Consider the following 25,812-nt stretch of genomic DNA (forward strand, 5'->3'; position numbering starts at 1 on the left):
ATAAGGTCATTTAATTGGACTATTGACACTTATAAAACTGCTGAAATATATTAGGTAATTTCCCTTGTTTTTTTTCTCTGCAAATAACAGACAAGGTTGATTTGCATGGGATTAAAGACATAGATATCCTGCATCCCTAGGTGATACTAATGTTGTAGGGAAAGAGATGCACCTTTTTATTGGTGTTGAGGGATACAAGTATAGTATATTTTCTTATAATAGAAGTATCATTTTCTTCTGTGCTAACACGTGGTCTGAGAAAACTCTAAGCGTTCACACAGATGTTAGTGGTAAAGTTTGCTTTTAGGAGGCAGATTTCTTTCATGTATCTGTTTGTTTTTTGGTAATAATTTGTAGCAGCTTGCGATCACTGGATGCAAAGCTGTGATGCCTCTGTGTGTGAGAAATTTGTCATACAAGGGGGATTTTGAGGCCAAACTGTAAGTTTTAACTTTAACCAGCTGTCTTTGTCTCCTTTGGTCTTTGTCAGACTCTAAACTCCGGTCTCTCTCCGGGGACGGCGCTCATCCTGAAATATAAACATCCACTTCCTGTTTGCATTTGTTTGGAGGAGGCTAATGTCATGCTAGAGTATATCATAAGTTATGGAGAGTTATCCTGTCAGTTTGACTTAAAGGTGATTTCTGTGAAGAGGCCTGGGAGTGAAACCTTCCCTCGTGCTTTTTTTCATCACCAGTGAAGTGATGGGAAATTAGTCCCCAGTGAAAAAATTGAACACAGCTTGAAAATGACTTAAAATCAATAAAACATGAGCTTGTTTTACATGTTAGAGAGAAGGAGTGAGAGTGATTGAGGCAGAAATGTACCAGTGTGATTAGATCCTCATTGCTCTAATAGAAACCAGGTGCCGGATCATGGTGTAAATGTTTTCCCATGCATTTCTGTGGCCAGCACAGCCTTTAACAGATCCAGACCTGACAGCATTACATGCTTTGTCATTCAATGAAACAATGGCCACGTACGCTTGTCATGCCAGTTTTACATTCTTCAGGCCTCTTTATACAAACTTTGACCCCAGGGAGCTCCCACTTCTATACACACTTCATTATATTGAGGCAAACTTTTGTGCTGATGCTCAGTACAAAAAGTCAAGTTATGTAACTACGTCCTTCAGTGGGAAGATTCTGGTTAAATATAAAGTGGTGATTCATGTGAAAATGTGCACTTTTCTACTTCTATTTTGAAAACACATTTGATGTAATGGATCATCTGTTTGGGGATGAATGGTTCTGTAAAGAGGAGCATCCGCTGAAGAAAAGAAACCATGACGTTACCTCTAAGCAAACAGAATTTGTGGCCACTTTAATGGATTGGGACCAGAGTCTACTCCTCCTTCCCCAACCCCATAATCTAAACCAAGATACACACCACATGTGTGGCTACTCTGGAAAAATGAACTCGACTTGGGAATATATGGTCAGGAAATTTATAGCACATGCCTGGGACGAGCCCTCGGGGGCCGGGGGGGGGGGGCCACTTGGAGGTGGAGGGGAGATCTCCCCTGCTCCCCCTATGCTCTCTGAGCCTTGTTTCCATTAGGCTGGGAAGAGCAATCTCCCAGACTATCGGAGGAGAAGGAGGGGGAGAGAGGGGTTGTAAGACCTCCCGGCCAACAACATGACCCAATCGTGGAGGGGAAACCAGTTCCCTCACATCTGGGATTTTCCCTCTGCAGCTTTGGGGCACAAACTCAGCTAACTAGTGTACCGATTAAAGTGTTTATGGAAGAGTAGGAGGGAGATGCTTAATGAGAACAGACAAAAGGAAAAAAAACGTGACAACAAGAGCTTTCTAAAAGCTGCTCAGCCAAAACAAACAAGTGTGAGTCAGCGGAGAGAAAACATTCTCAGGCTGATTGATGTTTCCTCTCCTCTCATCTGCTATTACTTCAAACCGCTGTACTCCACAGGCTCAGTCATCGTCTCGCCACAGCGATGATATCTGCCCGTCCTCATTGTCCGAGAGAGCAGAGGCAGAGCGGTGGGGGCTGTGTTTACCTTTCTGGTGATTCATGGTGAAAGAGGTCAGGAGCTTGTTGCTGCGCTTCCTCCATCACTTTTACTGACAGGGATGGGATTTTGTGTCTGTCTGTCCTGTTCTGCCCTGTCAGTCACTGAGCATGAAGATTGATACCTTGTTTACAGCTTTGACAGCTTGTACACTCATTCATTAGACTGTTTTCTTGACATGTCAAAGTATATTAGAACAAAGGTCAGCTAAAAAGTAGTTTTACTTAGTCAGCATTTACAATTAATCCTCATAAAGCCAACACATAGATTAAAATTAAAATTAAACATGCTTAGGGATGAAACTGGTCTGAAAGGTGGAGCTTGAGCTTATTATACCTTTACTTTTTACAACACATATACTTAAAAGCAACCCTTTCATTTCTAAGTTTCAGTTACAACACAGTATAATAAAGTTTCAAACATTTCACAATAAAATACAAATACAAAACAAGCTAAAGTTCAGAAACACTTTAGACTAATCTGTCTGGGAAAAAGGGTGAGGTGCAATCAGAGGCTGGAGGGTTTCCAATTTGGGGACCTCAGAAATTTTACCTCTGCGTTTGCAGATGATGTGGTTCTGTTTGCTTCTTCAGCCGGGGACCTCCAGCAGGCATTGGAGTGGTTTGTAGCTGAGTGCGAAGTAGTTGGGATGAGGGTCGGCATCTCCAAGTCTGAGGCCGTGGTTCTCTGGTGGAAAGAATGACCCTCTCCGAGTGGGGAGGGTGTTTTTGCATTAACTGAAGGAGTAGAGGTATCTTGGGGTCTTGTTTACGAGTGAGGGTAGGATGGAGCATGACATCGACAGGTGGATTGGTATAAGTGCAGATCTTAGGGCTGGAAGGCAAAGCTATCAATTTACTGGTCGATCTTCGTTCCAGCCCTCACCTATAGCCATGAACTCTGGGTAATGACTGAAAGAATAAGAATGTGGGCTCAAGCAATCGAAAAGAGATTCCTCAGGTGGGTGGCTGGGCTCAGCCTTAGAGATAGGATGAAGAGCTCAGACATATGAATGAAGCTTGATATCTTCAATCCTTCGCTTTGTAGGAGCCAGTTGAGGTGGTTTTGGCATCTGGTGAGGATGCCTCAACAGGGAGGAGACCTCGGGTTAGACCCAGGACTCGCTGGAGGGGTTATGTATCTCATCTGGCCTGGGAATGCCTCGGAACCCCCTAGGAAGAGCTGGAAAATGTTGCTGGGGAGAGAGATATCCAAGTTGACTGGATTTATCTGCTGGCTCTGTGACCCTGCCTCAGATTAGCGGATGGATGGATGATATGCTGATTATGTTGTGCCTTGTTAATTGTTACAGCTGTTCCACAAGGTTTGCCATTGAAAGACACACTTCTCCGCTATATATGAGTCCTGGTCAACATGACATTTAAAGACCAGTTCGGACCAAAGGTTTGTGACGAGAGGAGAGGAAACTTGCAACTACTTGCGATGGGCTGCTCTGCAACTTTCTGAAAACCTACCAGTTCACACTGCTGCCACTGAAGGTGCGTTCACACCAGAGCTGTTTGGTCCGCTTTAACCGAACTCTAGTCTGTTTTCCCGGATGGTCCGGTTTGTTTCGAGTGGTGTGAACGCTCACACAAACTCTGGTGCAGACTAAACAAGCGGACTCTGGACCACCTGAAACAGGTGGTCTCGGTCCACTCCCTAACGAATCCTGGTGTGGTTCATTGGAGGTGTGAACGCAAAGCAGACCAACTTGTGAACCAAAGGCAGGATGAGGCATAAACCGTAATGATATACGGATTTATATGTAATTTAATACGCTCAAATACATGTCAGTACCTCCCTTGGCATCTGGGTAGCCATGGCAACATGTCGTAGTCCGTGCTGTTTCATTTGTCTCATATAAAAGACAACATGCTGGACAGCTCACCACCTTGCCGGCTGCTCATAATGTCGAAATGCAAGAGCAGAAACCATAAGACAGCGTAAATTCTGTGTTTTTTCATTGTTTATGTGGAAGATCGGTGGAAGGAGTTTCGTCTTCTTCTACGCCTTCTTTTCTTCTTGGTCACAATTTGTTTGTGGTGACAGTGCCACTAGCGGGCAGATGTTGTAGGTGTTCAGATGGTTTGTTCCGCTTGACCAAGAGAGCAGTGTGAATGCTAACCAAACTAAAGGAAAGTGCAACAATGTTGCCATTTCTGTTCCAAAACGGACCGAGTCCCCGGACTATCAGGTGTGAACACAACCTGAAGGAGACAATGCATATCCATGGCACTAACCTCACTAACTTGGTGGCTCATCTTGTGCCCTCTGATTTGATACTGCTCTCTAACACCACTATTGTTTAAAATGTTTGTCAGGAGGAACAGTTGTATAGATTAGCCAACATATCCACACCATCCACCTGAGCTTGTGTGCAAATATGAGCATTTGTGCCTGGCAGTACCATCCATACCAGGGTCGGAAAGTGTGCTGTGCTTGAGCAAAGTCTGGAGCACTCACACTGGTCAAACAAACCAGACTTGGGGGTTAAGTGTACTTGGGCATGGTATAAATTGTCTAGTGTGAGTGCACTCTGAACTAAAAAAAAGTCTTTTGAATCTTTTTATAAATTTAGTTCTTGAAATTTCTGAAATATTTCAGAACAGTCTGCCCCTGAAATCTTCCTGCACCTCAGAGTGAACACTTTTCCTGTCAGACATGAAGAGGGGAGACATGATGTAGAAAAGATGACACAGAAGCAGACAGGCGACAGATTATGATGTGATGATGACAATATTTACCTCCATGTTAATTCTCTTAATCAATAAAAGAATGAAGAAGATGATACTAGAGAAAAGAAAACATTGCAAAGCAGTTTCATTGCAACATGAAGATTGCAAAAATCATGGCCCCATGTCACTCTTGTTGAATTTTTGGAACAGTTCCCACTGTGTTTCTCAGATTGCCCTGACTTCATCCAGAAATTTGACTTTGGGCTGTCAGGAAAAACTGTCTATTTGTGTCACACATGCAGATCACCAAGAAATGTTTTATGTGTATTTGCTTTTCAGAGACATGTGCCACTGATATTATCTCATCTTCAGAAAGAATTTGTTTTTATTTTGTGTCAAACTTGATTGATTTGCGTGTTGACTGTCTCCCTCTCTCTCTGAAAGCTTCCTGGTTCACGTGACCAGTGGAAAACAAGGTGCTTGACTCGGCCTAACCCTGACCCTTCCTGAAAAGTGACACTGTGAAGTGTGAAACGAAGCAGGTTCTCCAGACCAGTGGGTGTAAATTCTGCCCTGGAGGCTGCTTTGTAGCCTGGGGTCTGAGGTAGTGGGGCTGAAAATAGAAACACGCTGGTCACTGCTGGACAAATTCTTCCCTCTGACCCTTGCTGAACCAAAAAGGAATCTGTGTTTTCTCACTTATTTCTCATTCTTGTTTGCTAAACTTGAAAATACAAAAGAAAAATCCTATTAGCTCTCAGGTGAAAACTGTCCAACATAAACATTCATAAGCAGACAGATTTGCTAGAATCCTCTTTTATGTTTCTTTAGTTGTGCCGACCGCTGTCTTACATGCTGGTTTTTAGTCTGATGGTAATTCCTCTTTGAGACAGAATAAATGAAGAACGGATCCCTTCATTAATAATCTCCTGGCGCTCAGATGTCTCACTACGTGACCTTGTAATAATCTGTCGCCCCACTCAGTGGCAAATAGAGTCAGTCTCCTTATTGAAATGAAGTAATGTTAGCTCAGCTTCATGCCGGGAGGGCAACCTGAGGTCAGAGGAGATTTGTTCATTTAAGAAACTGTCAATCTTCAGCCGCTCACTCTCCCTCTGTGTGTTTATAATGGTATTAAAGCTGTTATAATAGTAATCCCAGCTGGTGAAGCAGAGGTGATACAGCTGATATGATATCATCTCTCTGAGGTCATGCTCTGTCTGAGTGGACACGGTAGAACAGGAAGAAATTCCTAAAATAATTCTGGGTTAAAGATTGCTGGACTAGTCTGACAGGAGAACTTATGTTTATTATGAGGTCATGAACTCTGGTTTACTCTCTTTTTTTTTCTTTGCAGTATTTGCAGTGTTAAATATTATGACAACAAAAGTAAATGGTGCTGCAATTGAACCCATGTTTCTGTTGAAGGGTTGACCGACAATGAAGGACCTGGGAAGAACTTGCTGAACTTTCTCTGAGTCAGCATCATTAAGATGAGCAATTTAGGTCAAAATCCTGATTATTGTTAATAAATAAGTTCATGCCAGTAAAGAATTTTAGGGAGAAACTAGAAAAAGTGTGTATATGGAGATTTCAGATATTTTACATATCTAAGAAAAGGTTTAAAAGAAACACGACCCACTTTAGGTGAACCTGACTGCCTTGTTTTTGAGCTGTTGTATTGTTGTCTTAAAGAATATGAAGGGAGATCCTGGGCTAGAGAAAGTGATTGCTGAGTCTGGAGCTGTGTCATCTGAGATCCTCGGTGTGTTTGTAGTGGTGGTGGCGGGGTGTTGAGTGGTTTGCAGCTTGTGATGCCTTCAGGTGCTCTACGTAGAGCACAGTTTTCCTTTCTTAGAATTGTCCAGAGCATTGCTGGTCTGAAAATGTGACACTTTTGACATGGATTAGTAGCTTTATTGTGTTTATTTGATTCAGTTCCTGTGCCTCGACATGAGACTGTGTTGTATTTGCAGTGAATGTGGACTTGTTGATTTGTAACTGTGATCTCAGATGTTCTTTATATACAATAAAGCATTCATGTTTAGGACAAAAATATACCCAATTTTTTTAAGGGCAACTTCATTTACACGCAGGCCTTTTGATGTCACCCTTACATAGCTTTTCTGATGTATTACTTTAAAATATTGAAGTTGTTGTTTTTTTTAAAAGATCACAACTTATTGTTATCTCGAAATAACCACTGGTTTTTCCCACAATAATAACATAATTTCTCAAAACCTCAAGAAAATAGGTGAAATTAGAAGGGATGTAATGGTATCAAAATCTTATGGTACCTCGCTAACAAGTTGGTATTTATTAAGGAATCAAATAAAGACTTGGGAACAAAAGTGACATCGGCATCTATTAAACATCAACTACACTTTGAATATAACAATATATAGGTGTGCATTAGGCTTAGAAATATAAACGTATACTTTGGCTTTACCACTGAAATAGTGAATGCTTCCATACGGGTCTTTTGGTTGCCGGATTCTGCTCCTCGCATCTTCGTGAATCTTTTCATGGCAATTATTTACCAAGTGGCTCCTCATGTTCCTCATATTCCTCTCAAAGTGTGCCACTGCTGTCTGACAGTTTTTTTGTTTGTCCATCGCCTTTTCTCCATTCAAGCCCAGATCAAGCCAGTGACTGGTGGGCAAAGGATGATGGGTACAGATGGGCCAGTGGTAACTGTCCGCTTCCCTTCACTCTGCTCCACTAGAAAAAAAAAACAAAAAAACAAAAAAAAAACACTTTTTGCCCTGAAGGGCTATATTTTCAAACTGTGACATGTCCACAATGGCATTGAAATGCTTCTGTCAACACCATACTGCAAAATTACAATACCATTACATCTCTAGAAATAAGTGATGTGATCCCATTATAGCGACAGAAGACATCTGGATTTATTAAGCGAATAGAGTGAAATAAAATGAATGGTTGTCATCCTTTTCAGGCTCTGGTACTCAGGATTTGGCCATTCAGATCAACCTGATCCAGGTACAGACTAAGACTGATCACTAAACACAGATAAGCAGTAAAGGGGACTTCACACTACAAACTTTGTCCACAGGGGGCACCAGATCCACACAAACAAAAAGGTCCTCACAGGTGCTTTAAAACATAAATTAATTTTTTGATTTTTATGCTTACCTGTGAAAGATGAGGATAAGATCCTTCATTTTTACAATCATGATTTTTACTTATTGAAACAAAACAGCATTTTGGTGCAGTATGTCAGCCACCTCATAAGAATAGTTTTGTTCCGGCACTAGAATAGTTATCTTACATTTTCCCTAATCCAGTCTGAATCCAGACTTGCTGGGATAAGGATGATCCTTATTTTTTGTAGCAAACTCATTCTATTCCTACTCAGAAGTAAGCAACAATAACGATTTATCCAGGCTTGAGTGCCTGATCCTCTCTGATTATGTCATCTTTTTCTGTTTGAACAACCCGATTCAAGATTTAATCCTGTACTATCGCTGTAATCCTTTGGATTACTTTTAAATAGGTGGACCAGAATATTTCTAAATCATCTGTGTCTGAAACAATCCCATTGAATAAATATGTGTAGGCGGTTTAACCTTACATAGCAGGAGAACCTATGAGGAATGTTTGCTTCATGTTCTTTTGGATAAATTACTACATTATGAAGAAACAATTAGTAATTAGATTACCATGACAGAACATGTAGTGCATAGAGACCTTGTGCTGGTGTTCTTTAAACATTACATTCATGACAAACAGCCAAATAAGAGCCTTCATGGAATACAATTATGTACATATCCTTGTTATTTTAACAATTAAACAAAGGCGGAAACTATCTGATATCATGTTAATGCTATTCATAATAACATTACATAATTGTTTAATATCTATTATTACAATCATTTCTCCAAACTCTCTGTCTCCCCTTTTCTCCTGTGTGCAGCGTTTTTATTCATGTGCTCAGCTGGCAGTTCCCACATTCCCCACAGTACCTGAAGGCAGCAGGACTGAGAGGCGCTCGTTGTGCGTGGATCTCCTCACACACAGAGACGCACACGCACACACATCTGGTGTGCAAGTGTAAAGGCTTAACTATCACTTTGTAACTTTTACTTGTTTTGAAGTTTTTCATTTTAAACCGAGAGGAATATTCTTGTTTCTTTAAAATGCTGGCAGCTTCTGTTGAAGAGCGGACACTAAAGTCAGGTTAACTTCTGTAGAGGAAAAAAAAGTTACGAACCGGGAAACGGAAAAGGTGATTATTCTGACTGAGCTTTGAACATAACGGTTTTGAGTGGCGCGAGGAGGATTCAGTTATTATGACCTCGTGGAGGATTTGCGATGACATCTAGAAGAAACTCGGCGAAACTGAAGCTGCGGAGGTCTTTCAGCGAGCAGCTGCGGAGCTCCACGTCCAAAGCCTGGGACTTACTGTGGAGGAATGTCAGGGAGAGGAGACTGGCAGGTCAGTAACCCTGAAAACAAACCTGGAAAGCCACTTTTATTTTAGCAGAGTCACTTTGCCTTGCAGAATCATGTATGGTGAGCGTCAATAGTCGACGAAGTGCCACTAAGTGAGCTGAAGTCGGATTTTTAGAAGAAAAATGCGCTTAAAGAAATTTAACGGACGTCCTATGACTTCATTTTTTTTGTTTTGTTTTTTTTTCCTCTATTTTGTTTGGTAAGCCGATATTTTGGTACAATAAACGTCACGGTTATCTTGAAATTGATATAAGTGGACGTAAATGTGCACACGCTCTGATCGTTAAAAGGCTTTATTTCAGTTAAAGTTTATCACGGTAGACGCATATGTAGAAGGTGTTCTCTGTTAACTGATCTAGCAAAACAAATTTTAACGTCCTGAATGGACTAAAAAGATCTCGCTCACGTGTAGGAGATAGCTGCTCAAATGTTTTTGCACCTTTTGATATCAATTATCTCCGTTATAAATGACTACTCGCCTCTTAACGCCACTGAGGGGCGCTAATGGGTCATTTTTGAGCTGTGGAAATGAGGGTACATGACAGATGAGATCAACTTCCATCTATCTGTCTGTAAAACCAAAAGCTTTATTTTTCAGTGCAGTGCGTGATTGCTGTCATTTTTAAATTTAGTTTAATTGAGAAGTAGACCCAGCAGTGTGGAGTATTTAAATGTTTTGATGGTAAACACAACATTACTTTTTTTTTTTGGGGGGGGGTACAACCAAAAAGATTTTGGATTTGGCTTAATAATTAAAAAATATTTGAGTCAGATTAATCATGTTGATATATGACCAACATACAAATCTCTTCCACAAATTAACACTGGGATTTTGCTTTTATCTTGAACTACTTTTTGGAAAATTGCGCTGAAAGTTACTGAAGTGAAATATTGCAACTTTCCTCATAGACATGGTTAATTTTAACACCAATGGGGTTGGTTGTAAGACTTTCCTGAGAAGTCCATTAAACCAGAGGTGAAAGTAACTAATTACATTTTCAAAGTAATGAAGAGGGGTAGATTTTTGGGGTACTTAAACTTTTCACTTCTTTTTGAGATCAGTTCTTTTACTTCTAAAGTTAGGTTTAACCAGAGTACATTTTACTTGATTACAATACTCTTGTGTTTTTCCACCTCTGTTGACTATACCAAAGCACATGATAATGATGTTAATACTAGTACTATTACTACTACTATTAATAACAATAATACATTTATTTATAGGCTTACGATTAAAGTGGTGTACACAGACGTAGTGAGAGAATGATTCAACTTCACATCCTAATACAGCTGTTGTACACAGCAACAACTGGACTATTGATACCCATCGTACTCCGTTCAAAGTGAAATGGCCTTCAGTTTTAGAGTAACTTGACAGAGTTAATCCACCACTGTTAGTTCAACTGTGTAAAGACTCAATTGATCCAAGTGTACAGTTGTGTTTAGATGTTTCCTGTTGTACAGTCATCCCTGGGGGGGTTCTTTTTCTCATGTTTCCGTTAAATTGTTTTTTTTAATGTAAGACATAGTTGCACCATGAGTGAAGTTATCCACTGAGTCAGAGTTCCCGTCTGTGTCTTTGGATGCTCCTGAAAGTGCAGAGAGCACGTTCTTCATCAGTATGCATTCCCCTGTTTTGAGGTTGACTCTCTGCTTTGTTCTTGTCAGAGGAGACCCACCTTCCTACAGATTTCCAAGAGTTACTGCAGCTCTGTCATATAGTAGAACATTTGAGATTTGACTTTATCACAGAGTTGTGACTTTGCCTGAACAACCAGGTTGGAGATCTAGCTATTCTTATGTTGTTCCAATAAGGAGAGGTCATATTTTACTGTACAACTCCTCACTAGATACTCAGTACTTAAAATAAAGTTTAAATGTTCATTGTTAAAAGGGGCAAACCATGAAAAAAAATACAGCATTACAGTTTGTTAGTCCTAAAACTTTCCCTTGGAGAAACCCTTAGACCCCATGCTGAGTTTAAGCCCCTAAAACACCCCAATATGTCTCCATCAAGCAAATTATAGCAATGTAGATCAATATAGAAACATAAAATCAGTTATTTAGTGGATTATTGTGTGGTAAGTAAATTTAAAAGTCATAATTTCTGGTGCATGAGCTTATTTTACACCTGTAGTTGGCATTTATTGTTTATTTTTTTAAAGTATAATGAAGCCCAAAGGTCAACACATCAGAACGCTCTTATAAAAAGATTTATTTAGCAACAAGTGACATTTAAAACCAACATGCTCTTGCTGAGACTTAAACGTGGCTGAAGCTTCCTGGTGTGCAGACCTTTTTGCCCCTTTATGCTTGTTTGTTTCTGATTCAGCATACACTAAAGGATGTGTGTCTATTTCTAAAAGTTACACTTTGCCGAAAAATATGTTTAACAATTGAAATGGAGGCTGGAGTTATACTTCAAAATGTTTCTTTTACTTAAGCTGCGGTTTCTTTTTGCAGAATGGAGAAGGGACCCATATTGTTCTTTACCTGGGGACTCCATATTATTAAAACTGCCCTCCTTGGACCCATAGTTTCCTATAAATACATCTCAGTCGTTGCATATTTGCTTTAACCTCTTGAAAAACACCTGCCTCTTAGACTGATTGTGCTGCCAAGTCTTGTTATTGAAGTCTGGAGTAAAGTGTTCTCAGACAGACATTGTGTTCCCAACTTAACGTGCATGAAGTTGTGCCTGTAATTTAAAGACTGGGCGTGTAGATTCAAAGATTTTTCTGATGCCTGACAATGAAAAAAAGGTAGCTTTTGCTTTGAAGAGGGGAAACAGCATACAAGTTTAGAGTAATTTCACTGTAATGATTCTTGGAGGTTGTAGAGATATGATTGAGAAGCTTTTGCTTGCTGCAGAGATTCTTTGTGCATGAGGAATGCCATCATTGTCTTGTGCAGCAACTTCAGTTTACCACTAGGTGCAGTGAATTTGCAACTCATGAATACAGCAGCAACATCAAGAAGAGCTAGAATGCAGGCAGAAAAAATTATAGTGAGTGTGTTCACTTTGTTAAAATGGATTCAAAGCTGCTGCTTAGATTTCACACCTGGCTGTTGTATTTTTGCATGATTTATTCTGCTCTCAGCTGTGCACTGATGCTGTCGCAGCTGCTGAGTTTGGCATTTTCTGGGTATCTTAGCTTTCTTTTCTTATTACGTGTTAGTCTCAGAGGTGTGTGCCATGTAGATAGAGCAAGAGGACACATAGTGATCTGATCTAGAGCGGGGGCTCCCAGACTTTTCAGCCTGTGAGCACCAAAACAACAGCGTCAGAGACTGGGGACCTCCACCTCCCCTGGAGAAGGTAAAATCACACCATTTTACACAAAGCATCATGTATAAATGTACATTTTCAGGAATTTTTGCAAAAATGACCTACATTTAAGCACAAATCTCACTGATAAACTATGGTCTATTTTAGATTGAACTCATTTTAAGGGTTGTTTTACTGACCACTAATTTGGGTACCACTGATCTAGAGATCTGGCTTGAGATGTGGACTAAAGGTTGTTTGAATGTTGTTCTTTTTTATACGAGGAGGGTTTTAGAGGTACTACAGAGTGTAGAACTATTTTAGAGCCCTAACAGACCATTTTTAGTTCATCAGAGATGTCCTGATGCCGGTCAACAAGAAAATTAACGTGTGTCAAATAGTAGATTGTGATTTATTTTTACAGTCAAATTGCAGCAATATGTCAGAAACCCTTTTTTAGATATTTTTGGCCTTTATGTGCCTTTATTTTTACAGAGGATGACAGTGGATAGAGTCAGAAACAGGAGTGAGGGATTAGGGAAGAGATATGTTGGAAAGGAGCTGCTGGCCAGACTTGAACCCCTTCTGCGTTCATCGGGCCATCCACCCCATGTCAGGGACTTTTAGAATAATGCACTGACTAGTATTTGATTGTAGACTTTTCTAGCAGGGCTGTACAGCAGCACAGGAGTTAGCGCTGTTGCCTCAAAGCAAAAGCGTTCCTGGTTTGAATCCTGGACTGTTCTGTGTGATGTTTGAGTGCTGCAGACACTCTTGCTTTCCCCCAAAGTCCTAATAAATGCTCTTTAGGTTAATTGGTGACTCCAAATTGACCATAGGTGTGAGTTTGCAGGTTGTCTGTCTCTATATGTCAGCCCTGGGGTTGACTGGTGACCAGTCCATGGTGTACCATGCCTTGTGTCCAGTGACTGCTTGGATTGGCTCCAGACTTGCAACCCCAGACAGGATAGGCAATAATGGATGGATGGATAAACTGTACCTACTCGTTTGAGCCAGGGTTGGAATTTAACTTTTTATCTACCACTAAGGCTAGTGGATTCAAAAATCTACCAGCCATAAAGATTTTTTTTTACCAGCTACTGTATTTTAACAAGCAGTATCATTTAAGTATTTTATTATTTAGGCTAAGTTAAAAGCTATTCTGTAAGAGAGTTGGTGCCCAAATAATCCAAATGGTCGCTCATTTTAAACCTCATTTTTCGTCCCATTGGTCCTGTAATTGACCATGCAAGCATTTGCTGTGCTTCCTGCTGAGACGCTGTAAATACATAGGCATCTTCCTGCATTTTGAGTGTTAGAATGGCTAGAATTGAATATTAAAGTGTAAGTGAACCCCAGCTCAGAGCTAACTCCACCCACTTCAAGATTTCAAAAAAAATGCACAGAAAGTGAGCAGCTTGGTACTGAGAGGAGAGAGGGGAAAAGGATGGGGGGGGGGCGGGTGTTGTTGTTGTTGTTGTTGTTTTTTTTTTTAATTTAAAGATGGGGTTGTCTAGATGAAGCATGAGTGACAGTGACGTCCCCTTGCCAGAAAGTGACACAGAGTCCCACAGCACTGCTGGCTCAGAGCAATCTTTTGAGGTTGAAGGTTTTTCCCCTCCAGAGTCCCCTGAAGCAGGCTGTGGAGTTGTAATGGACCATGGTGGTCCTGAGCACTACCTGTTCGGGCCGTTTGCTCCAGCACCAGCGTTACTAAAGCCGGAGCACCGCCTCCTTAGAAAAGATTTTTCAAATCAGATGTCTGTTTGAGCTCATTAAAAGTTGTAAAATGTAGATTTTTATCAGTTTCCTGGAAATGTCAGAAATAACACCAGCAATGATGTGTTTTATCATAGTTCAGCCAGATACTTCAGTGTACAGCTGAAGAAATGCTAAAGTGTTCACTACTTCTTTAATATTTTGTGCATGATTTCTGCAGTCTCACACCAAACTTAAGGCTTTGTTTTACTACCTCTGACCTGCTTTATGGAGAATCACTCTCATGTGATACTGAGTCAAACCATCCCAGCACACAGCTGCTTGTGAACATTTGACAATGGCTCTGACACGGGGAGAAGGAGGCAAGTTTTTTTAGTCAGTAAGCATAGGTCTGCTTGGCTTTTCTCATGAAGTCACTAGAAAGGAGTAGAAAAAAAGGGTCTAACTTATGCCGTTTACTAGAACAAAATTACTGTTTGGCTAGGCTACTTTTATTTACCTGCCCTTGTGATCAGTAAGTTAAGAGAATTCATTGACTTGTGGTCCCAATAAGGGCCACAAGCCCCACTCCAATCACTGGCCTAAGTCAGTGCCAGTACTAGCCTGCCTCACAATAACACTTTATTCATATTCAGTGTGATGTGACCATTCAGCACAAATCAAACTGCAGGAAACATATCACCCCTCTCTGATTTCCTATTTATTTCTTTTTAATTTTCTCCATATTTCTTGTGAGTAACATGCAGGTTAGAGCCTGTACATACTGGGATCCACCTCTTTGAGTTCTGATTAATTGTATAATCCTCATTGTGTTGAGTCACTCTTGAGGTCTGCTAAAAATACTGCAGCAGAGCACCCATTACCTCATCCTCTGGGTCATTACAACCTGCAGAACAGCTCATGCTCTTGCAGTCTTAAAGTGTGATTTACGCCCAGACCTGAGCTCAGAATTTAGACATTTGGTGGCTCATGAGGTGGAAATCTCCCGTCATTCTGGTGCTATTCTTAATCCTGAGCTCCAGGAAACGAAGCCACAGCAGAGCCAGGACTGGCCAGAGCAGATCGCATGTGACTGCTGAGGAATCAAACCACATCACAGCAGCGTCTGAACCCAAATCATCTTCCTCCACACTCATCATCTGTGGGGGCCTGAGCTTCCACTGCGTGACTCAGAATATAAGTTTCCCTTTTGTAACCCCACCTGACTGAGGCTGAGTGCTGCAGCAGAGAATGAATGAAGGCTGGATGTTCATGAAAAGCCTGTTTTAAAGTCACATTTCAGCAGGGCTCAATTTGTCATCACACAGTAACACTTAAAGCCTCCACTGCGGTGAACAATAAAATCCAGCGTCTTCGTGAGCCTCGTAATGTCTTTGTATGTGCGGGTAACGTGACTCGGGATGCCTGTTGACATGTCGTATAGTATCTGAGCTCTGAAACCCAGACACAGACGAGTTGGAACAAGTTTGATAAGGGCTGGAGTCCCTGTGCCTGACATACAACACTCCCACGAAGGACACACTACAGCCGGCTCTTCATGGCATGCAGAACAAAGTTGAACCTCCAAAAAGAGCTCTGGAGAGCACAAGCTTTTTCACAATCCTCTCTGAGGTATTCAAATGCTGTCAGAGACCAAAACACCATTAATCTCATTCATTATGATGTTGCATAGCTGAGGGTGATTGATTCCGTAATGCAATATGCGTGATGCACTCTGTGACTTCCCTCGTCTAGACGGGGAGGGAAGAAGAAAACACAGAAATGGGTTCAGGGAGATCACGCTTCTGCCAACATGCTGCCAATCATCCTCCAGCATCTGACACCTGAAGCCATGTTTCTACAGTATGAATGAACACAGGTGTTTGTGTGTTTGCGTGAGTCGCAGCCCAGTGAAATCATCTGTCACACCACCACCTCGTACCTTAAAAAAGCAACAATCACACATTTAAAGAAGCTGAGGGTGTGGAGAGAGTCGTTAAACTCAGGAGAAGTTTATGAAAAATGTGCAGCAGCTCTGAAGTGTGCGGCTGAATTGTGCTCTTTGTGAGCTTAAGCTGAGCTGGATGCTGCCAGCCAGGGAGAGAAACAGACAGGGGGCTGTGTTTGACTTGGTCTCCTGCCCATTTGTGCTTAATTCACATGTATGGCGCCATGCTCATACGACACAGGCAGGCCTGTATGAAGAAGCCAGAACGGTCTGAGGGAGAGTGGCAGGGCTCTGATGGTTCTAGGCTGATTTGGAATTTATTTCAGGTGTGAGGAGACTGCAACTAACTACCTCAAGCTTTACATAAGACTTAACATAAAAATAACCTGAACTGTGAGGGGATACGTTAGTACATTTGTACATTTGGCACTAGAAGATTGTTAAATTCAGGGGGACCATTTTTGGTATCGCAACTAAGTATAATAATATAGGTTGTGGGGTAAATCTTTTATTTTTATATTAAGACATAAAATGAGAGGGACACTGATAAAGAGTGCTTGTAATCAATGGACACGTTTAAGATTATTGTGGAACCAATTCTAGTGGATGTTAAATTTCCTTCATCTCAAAAATGAGAGGAGAGAGTGGGATAGACATGCGTCAAAGGGTCAAGGCTAGGGATGTCCCAATGCATCAGTTAAACATCAATGATCAGCCAAATTATACGGCATTAACAAGTATCATTTATCAATGTTTATGTCTTGTCCTATCAATTTTATGCTGGCATCTGGTATGTGTAGTCACCAAATGAAATTGGAAATTTTTTACAGGGGAGAAAAGGTGATCTGTTGGACAAACTCTGATCTGACTTCATGGTCAAACGTGAGTGAAAATGTCCATCAGTTTCTGCACTAATTTTCACAATCCCCGCATCTCTAGGCAAGATCAAAAATTAGCCTTGGACCAAAGATGTTTTCACAGTGCAGTTTTGAGACAGTGCTATATTGAAGTACCCTTATTATTAGGTCTTATTCATTCATATTGATTTCATGGTCTGATATTTGGTGTCCTTGTCTGTCTGCGCGGTTTACAGTGCTGTTTAACCCTCTGAAACCAATGTTGTAGTATACGACAAGATGAGACACAGGTTGCAAAAAAGATGAATAACTTTAGAACCATTAAATCATCGCCACTCACTTTTGAAGTTCCAATGATGCTATCCAAGCCTTCGTAGCCTTTACGATACCTTTTCTAGCAAGCCTGGAACTTGAATGGCTTCTCTGGGATCTTTTACAGAGTAAATCCACACCAGTAACTCCAATGTTGAACATCTTTTTATCCATTTTTAATCACTTTTTTGATCATTTCTGCCGCTAGCAGCAAATGTTAAACACCGTATTGTCTGTCTTGTATCCCACAATGCATTGTGACTGGGCTGTGGCAACCAGTGGCAGGTTGTTCTGCCTCATACTTTGTCAAACTGCACATGCCATGACACTTAAATCATGTTGGAGATGATCTTAATGGCTCATAATGGAGAGAAAGAGATATAGGGAGTCTGTGATGTGGCCCCCTGTGTCACTACAGACAGGAAGTGCTTTGAATAATGGCAAAAATACCTTAAATTCAAATATTTTTTTCTTGTAAATATGTGAATATTTTGAAGACTTTATGTCATAAAATGATTATTTTTCCCTATTTGGTCCAAAAGAGATGGGAGAACAAGTTTGTGCAACAAAAGAATCTTCCTTTTGTCTTTATAGTCCAATAACTCTTTTAAAAGTTCAAGTGACATTACTGCCACACACATATTCTTAAAGTCTAGGCTGTCCTGGAAAAAAAAGGATGTTCTGAGCTTGACTTTGCACCACAGGGTTGATGTTTTACAAGCTTTCCAAGACAATAAGCCCAGGCGAGACAAAATGGTTAAAAATAGCTTCAGGCTCAGAGGGTTAAAGCCATGTTATTTACTCACCCATGACATTTTGCATTCACTATGAACATCTCAGAGGCGTGATAGGGGAACAAAATGATCCCCATTCTGTTGCATCTATGGCGGTGTAACAGAGGTGAAATGAGATATGGAGCTCCAGCTGTGTCATGCTCTCTTGCTTCCTCGATAGCCCCAAACGCACAGTGAATTGGCAGACAAGGAAATGGGATATCACACCGTCAAGTATCAGTAGGAATGTTTGAGGTGTAATGATGATGAAGCTTCATTGAAATGCATTGTGAAAACACCTGTAGACACACAGTGCTGCACTCTCCCACTGGCTCCACTGATCCTATTTGCCTCTGTTGCTACCTCCAAAGGGGATATTACTTTCAGCTATTTTTAAATAATTGTTCCATGTCCAAGTTGCGTTTCACATTTTGACCACAGGTGGTTTTTTCATAATATATCCTGCTTTTTAAGGCCCCCTCACCCCCCTTTTTCAAGTGAAAAAGATCCATGCTGTGGGAAACAGGTTTGAGTAAAAGTTTTAGAAGGATTCAGACGCAGGCTGCCTTAAAAGTTGCAAGAAATTTTTAGGAATGCATGTGTAAAAACAGCTATAGTTAGCTGTCAGTTTTTCCTCTTATGTTATCTTGTTAACGGGCAACTGCTTATATAACTTCTAGTTATTACAACATGGAAAAGTATAATGGCGTCTTAAATATAAAAGTGTGTAATACTCCTATATCGTAAGACCTGAAGCTTTTATCCTGATTTTTACATCTTTAACCAAAGTCTGAGCTTAATTATTTTTGAATGTTTTTCAAGATCTGAAGCATTCCCTGTCTTTTCTTCCATGAGTACTAGAAATCTTCAGATATTATATTTATATTCTCAGACAGACAACAGACCAGAGAAGAATCTTTATTCCTGTCAGTCTTTCAATGTGACCTGATGACACGCTTGATCTTGGCTTTTGTGTTGACTTAAGGGGCTCAGGTCACTCATATGCATTCAAGCTAAAATGTCTCTTTCCCCCTGTGGAGCTGACACTTGGAGGGGACCTGCTGAGAGGCCTTCCTGTGGCTGGAGCTGGTGGGTTTATATGTGTGGGGGTGGGTGAGCAGAAATTAGCATTCTCCAACCAGGAAAACAACTTCTCCCTCTCTTTTCTCTTTTAAAACAGCACAGACTCACTCTCGCCCAGTAAACTTGGCACCTGTGTGAGCAGCAACAGCAGAGGAGTTGTTCTAGTGCTGGGCGGCTCCAAAAACCACTATTTTTGTAAGCCCTCCCACACCCCTCTGCTCCCCTTACTCACTTCATCGGCATTCCAATGGTATTTATATTTCCCTCCAGAGCAGGGGGAAGTTGACAAGCGTTCACACAGACACTGGATTCAGCTCAGCAAGGTGGGCAGTACTCCCTCTGATCCCTTCCTATTGGCTCCCCTGTGGTCACATGGCTCGGAGAGTCTGACTGAAGTGCTGGCACTCCTCCCCCTCGGCTCGGCTCTGCCGTCCCCTCTCAGCTCCCTTCAGGCTTTTGCGCCTGGATGTGAACTTTTCTGCTGCTTGGAGAGTTTGTGTGGAGTTTGTGTGTGTCAGTTAGCAGTAAAGGGCTGGTTTTTGGGGAACAGAGCTGTAGTAATGTTTCGGGAGCTCCCGGAGTCCGAGGGCAGCGAGTGTCTGGGGAGTATGACCCCAGAGACTCAGGATATCTACCTGAGGATGGACCATCACCGGAGGCGCTCTGGGTATAGACTGGGCAGGATCATTGCAAGGCAGCAGCTACTCAAGAGGATTGCTGGAGGTAGGAATGATGTTTGGATTCTATTGACAGCTCAGGTCTTTTTGCTGAAATGAACCCTTCTTTAGGAGACGTGCAGGAATGCTGGGAATTATGGCCAATTATGGCACATAAAAGTGCAGTAACTAAGACGTGACACATATGGGAGTTTGACCTCGTGGTAAGGAACAAGGATGGTGTTGTGTTTATTTGAGATCAGCTGATCGTCTAGTAAATGTCATATCTCTGGATTAGTCTTTGTCTGCTTGCTTGCGTCAGAAATCATTTTTAAAATGTAAATACAGTGGTGATAAAGTGTCTGTTTGTGTGGGCTACTGGGGACAAGCCCACACTTGACCTTTAGCCAATCATTCAGCCAAGGGTGCAGGTAAATAATTAGTATTGACAGGCTCAAACGTCAGTAGAGGTGATAAGCTGAAGGATCAGTTACATAAAACAAGGTAAGCCCACAGAGTAAACAAGAAATATCAATGAACGTCCAACTTGACAATTTTACAAGCTCATTTATGGACTTCTCATGCAGGAAAGAGAGCAATAGTTGTGAGTTTTTTCCCTCAGTGTGACCTGACCTCCCATTCATTCTGTTAGAGGGCTGTAACCTCACTGGCTCTCCATTTACCTGCAGATTTAAGGTCAGTCCTCTGGAAGGAGGGGGCAGGGCAGAATAACAAAAGAGAGGACAAAGAGCTACTCCTGCTCCTCCTGCAGGTGTGAGCACGCTGGATCAAAGGGTGGCAGCATTTCATAACAGAAGAGACTTCATCAATTTCAGATGAAATCACACAGCATAGTTTTCCCCTCAGTCACTGAAATGCCAGCATGAGTCAGATAATGCAGCCCCTTGTGTGGGCAACATTTCCTGTCTGACCATAATGGACTGAGGCCGATGGTGGCGGTGCGAGGGACACACAGGGCGCACTGTTGGGATGATATCCTGGATTTGTGTGTATGTGTGAATTTTTCAAGGGAAATCTTCATGATCTGATGTCGTCTGGCGTGTGCAGTCATGTATCCAGGCATGTGTTTTTAGATTACAGATGTCTGCTTTTACAGCAAACCAACAATTTGGGTCGACTGTGACAAGGATCCAAAGTATGTTTGTGTTTGAAGTGGGTTTGGGAGACTTGTACCCAAGATAAACAGCATTTTAGCAGCATTTACTGGCATTGTTATCATCAGGTGGGATGTTTTAAATACTTCCAAATATTGTATGATTCCTGCAGTTTGCAGTACTCAGCAAAAAATAAAGATAATCAAGAAACTGCATCAAAATACAAGAATTGTGCTCCCCAGACCATCAAGAATATCATCTAACTCCTCTTATGCTCTTTAAAATGTATATAAATCTCCAAGGTGTTTATTTTACATAGGAAAAAAGAGAAACTATGGGAAACTTCAGGTGCTCCACATCTGTTTTCACAGTGTTTCTGAAGTGCTATGATTATGCCTAATTTTGGTAATTGTAGTTCTTTAATATGGCTTGCTATAAATGCCTCAGTTGAGCAATTTTCTTGCAATGTGACTGCATTTCTACACTCCCCCCCCAGAGAGCAGCGATTACCCTCTCTATGAATCATATTTTTCCCAATCTCATGCCTCACCTAGTCTGATACCTACCTGTAATTGCGGAGGGCCATTGTTTGAAGGGACTGGCTGCAGGCCGCTCACAGATAGCCACAGGACTGATCTCCATGTGTCGCAGTGGCTCCTGCATTCCAGCTGGCCCTCATGTTGACATAGCAGGTTGAAAGTGAGAGGGGGCCATGGTGATGGGCCGAGTTACTCAGTATTGTTTCACCCCAAATTCCAGGGAAGCCTCCAGGGTCTTAGTCATGTTTCCGATCTGATGGCATTTCAAAGCCGCAAATGCCATCACGGTTAGCTACTGACTAAGTACCAGGAAAAGATGAGGACCTTTTGTGTGCAAAAACTCTGCCTGTAGAATCTCCTCTGCTCCAAGAGATGATGGATATTAGAGCACAGCTGTGGGATGGAGGATGGAAAGAAACAGGCGTTTGAGAGGAGCACAGTGGGATTGTTGTGCAGAGGAAAGGGCCTGTTTTTACTGTGCAGGAATGTGCCTCCTTTTCTTAAAATATTCCTCAGATTTTGGAGGAGTACTCCATACTTCATCACTCTGGACAGACTGATGTGTTTCTGTTTGGCACATCTGGAGTCCAGATATTCAAAATGTCCACATCTGCTCTTGCTTCTTTTACATTTAGCTTGCTGTTAGTATCCAGTATACTTTTGGTGCACTGCCACCAAGCGGTCCCATTCACTTTGGTTTGCTTCAGTACCAAACATTTGGCTTTCCACTGTCAAAAGTTGCTGTATTAATTTTGCCAACTAGGACTCAAAATGTTAGTCGATTACAAAGACTAAAGTTAGCTAAAAGAGATGTTTGATGATAAAAACTATGAAAAAATAAGTTTTTCTCATCAGAGAGACTAAAACAAGACTAAAGTGTCAATGCTGGACTGTTGGACACTCAAAATACATCATATTTCTCCCCTGGACATATAAGGAATGTCAGTGTTTTTTTGTGTGTGTGTTTTTAATCAATGAAAGTGTTGATAGAGTATTAATATGAGTGTAATACATTTATAGATTTATTTTACAGTATAGTTAATTAAACTGGCTAGAATATAAATGCGCTGAATAACAGTGGGCAAAAATTTTAATGACTTTTTATCAACTAAAACTTGTCTTAAATTTTTTTTAGTTTTTGTCGATTGGAACTAAACTAAAACTATTAAGGTTTGAAATGACTTAAGCAGGACTAAAACCAAAGTCATACTAATCAAAAGACTAAGACTAAATTTGATAGAGCTGCCAAAATGAACTTCAAAAAGTTTGAAAAGGTACTTTAGGTACCTCTAGGTATCAGGTGCCTGACTGTCATCATTGGTGGCAATCTCAGTGCAGAGAGATATTGAGATGAGATTCTACACCCAGCGGTGATCCTATATCTCTACAGTCTGGGGCTGAACTCTGTACTCCAAGATGACAACTCCTGCCCCCACAGAGCGGGGTTTATCAGAGACTACCTCCAGGATTTGGGAGTGGAGAGGATGTTATGGCCTGCCAGCAGTCCTGACCTCAACCCCGTTAACACTTGCGGGATCAGCTTAGGCGTGCTGTTCATGCCAGAGTGACCAACACAACCACGTTGGCTGACTTGCGACAAATGCTGGTTGAAGAATGGGATGCCGTCCCACAGCAGTGTGTGATCAGGCTGGTGACCAGCATGAGGAGGAGGTGCCAGGCTGTTGTGGCTGTTTATGGTTCTTCCACACGCTACTGAAGCTCCTGTTTGTTAAATGAATTAATTGTTAAATTGCTAATATTTCTTTTTTCTTTAGACCTCAATCATCCAATCCCCAAAACAACACCAAACAGGAGTCAATGGCAGAATAAGCTGTTTAACATCGACAGAGAAGATTTGGCAGATTTTTCATGGAAAAGCCCACATACTCAGCTCTGCTGCTCATCCCACAAATGCATGTTCATCACAAATGTGGCATCATTTAAAAGAGAAATAAACAAGCTTTCCAACAGTATGAGATTTATTGCCTCCTTCATTAGATGAACCAGACCGCTCTAAGGAAATGAACTGTTCCTTTACCAAGCTGAACAAAAGTGGGCCTTTTGGTGGGAACTCACCTTTTTATAGCATGTAAGGCAAAATCAGAAAATTGTCTCTACCAGCCACAGTGTTTGGCATGTAAGTAAAAGTTACATGGCAGAGTGATTTGTGACAGATTTATTAGACCTATACACACAGATCATCACCTGTGACTCATTGAGCTATTAAGGCCATTGAGGAGAAATAGTTCATTTTGACTTACTCCCCAAAAATGCTCAGATTTATATGTCTGATCTACAGGGTCATGATGCAAAATGACAGAATATTTAAGCATTTTGCTGAAGAGTGATGCAGAATAAGACAAATGGAGTGTTAGAAAAAGATTAAGAAGATAAAAAATGTCAGTCACCACTGAAAAAGTATCAAAAGACTCTTTGGTCCTGACAGTCTGAAGTGTGCATACTATTGAAATCTTGGAAAATCAGGAAATGCTGGGATGTACTGAGGCATGTTTTGTGTGTAAAATATGACAGAATCTGTTGAAATATAAATAAAAATCTGAATATAAATGTGTTCCCTCATAGTGATTCACAAATATATTGTTTGGAATTTAAGTATTTCCTACAATGATCCTTGTTTTCATCTGTTTTTAAAGCTGGACTCAAGTTAAAACATAAACATGTAGAAAGTGATCTCAGCCTCTTGTTAGGCTCCTTGAGACTTCACTGATCTCTCTGTAGAAACCCCGAGCAGCTGAATGCCACACCGTGACTAAAAGCTTGCTGACTGAGGCTGTTTGACTCTTTTTCTCTTTGAGGACTTGCTGTGTTTCAGACAAGACGCTCTGTCCAGTGTGACCTCTCTACGGCCTCTCATCTTGGCTTTTTGACCTCGGTGCAGCCGGCAGGCTCCGGGCTGTGCCCTGGAAAGACCATTAGTGCATTCTGCCATGGTGGAGGGTGTTGTGCCTCTTCTTGTCAGATGACACAAGTGACTGCGTGGCAGCTGTGTGTCTATCATGAATCTGTCTGTGTGCTGGAGTAACAAAGTGGGCTTTTACAAGGCTGTCATGTCAGACAGGCTTGTGTAGATCAGGATAACTGACTTTTTCTGCATTTGTTCTCACTCTCTTCATTTCTATTTCACATGAAATTAAAAAAAATATACCTGTAGACTGTTTGTGACTTTTCAGAACCATTTTTAAATTGTAATTTCTCTGTTATTCTGTTGAACTGCAGTATAAAAATTGCTGACGTTTTTTTTTTAACCCGCAGTTTGTGTAAACGATATTGTTACAATCAGGGTATTCATGACCAAAAATGGCAGCATACAAAAATAACAATAAAGATTATTATACATCAATATTTTTTTCAAACTTCTTTTGCATTCATTTTTATATCACTAATATTAATTTTTCTGAGTTATTATTGTTTTCTATTTTAATTTTTTCTTTTAAGATTTATTTTTGGGCATTTTTGTGTCTTTATTAGATAGAGGAGGACAGTGGATAGAGTTGGAAACAAGGTTGAGAGTGGGGGAGAGATGTGTGGTAAAGGGCCTCAGGCCGGATTCGAACCCAGGCCACCCGTGTACATGGGTAGTGCCTTAAATCACTAGGCCACCTGCTCCCCCTGTTTTAAAATTTTAATCAATTGTTAGACTCAAATTTGTGGCCACAAATGGACGCTATACGTAATAAAACAGTAAAAATAGTACACATTTTTTTTTAATTCCACTCTCATGCATTCATTTGAACAGCTTTGATTTTTATTCATTTTTTTATTTTAAGATTCTATTTCTTAACATTACTGCCCCTGTAGGACACAAGGAACAAAAGCATGTAATTTCCCTAAAGCCTAATGGCATAAAATGCAGAATTTTTAACTGCAATTTTTTGGGGAAAATTTAATGTTTTTAATGGGTTTCGATGGGGCTTTTTTGGTCACAAACATCCTGAGTGTAGACAAAACTGTACAGAGCTTGTTATTGACCTGATACAGGTTCTGATATATAAATTTCAAAATTATGTTGGAAAAAATTACCCTCCAATTTTTTTTTGTTTCCATAAAGAAAACAAAAAATAACCCAAAAAGCCACAAAATAGCTGCAACACCCTCTTCTTACACTGTTTTTTGAAGCCTGACTTCTACTTCTCATCAAATGTATGCCATTGCACAGGTCAGTGTTGCCTTGTTCTGTTTGCAGAGCTCTACACATTTAGCTAAAAATATGACATGTTGAAACAGTACAGCATGCAGGCCCTTTTATTGGTCTTCTGGGTAGCACTGGATGGCTGCCCCTCTCTGTCTATAGGTACATTGTTTGTACTCTAGAGGGAGATCGTTCACTTGGACCGCAATACAACTTGTCAAATCCAATC

At 41.0% G+C, this 25,812-nt stretch overlaps 1 protein-coding gene across 4 annotated transcripts in view; it reads left to right on the forward strand.

Moving 5' to 3' along the window:
* The window catches only part of stard13b (StAR-related lipid transfer (START) domain containing 13b), a 104,879-nt gene that overhangs the window by 45,321 nt on the left and 33,746 nt on the right, over positions 1-25,812 (forward strand). The window contains exon 1 of one of the 4 annotated variants that reach the window (XM_041806215.1): positions 8,761-9,167. The exons of 2 other annotated variants lie outside the window; for them this stretch is intronic. In XM_041806215.1, the coding sequence (XP_041662149.1) occupies positions 9,044-9,167 (124 nt within the window). In that variant the 5' untranslated portion in view covers positions 8,761-9,043. Of the gene's footprint in view, positions 1-8,760; positions 9,168-19,569; positions 19,847-25,812 lie in introns of those variants that run through there. One more of the 4 variants, XM_041806214.1, reaches the window with a different exon arrangement.

This window comes from Cheilinus undulatus, linkage group 2, assembly GCF_018320785.1.
Source record: "Cheilinus undulatus linkage group 2, ASM1832078v1, whole genome shotgun sequence".
NCBI lineage: Eukaryota > Metazoa > Chordata > Actinopteri > Labriformes > Labridae > Cheilinus > Cheilinus undulatus.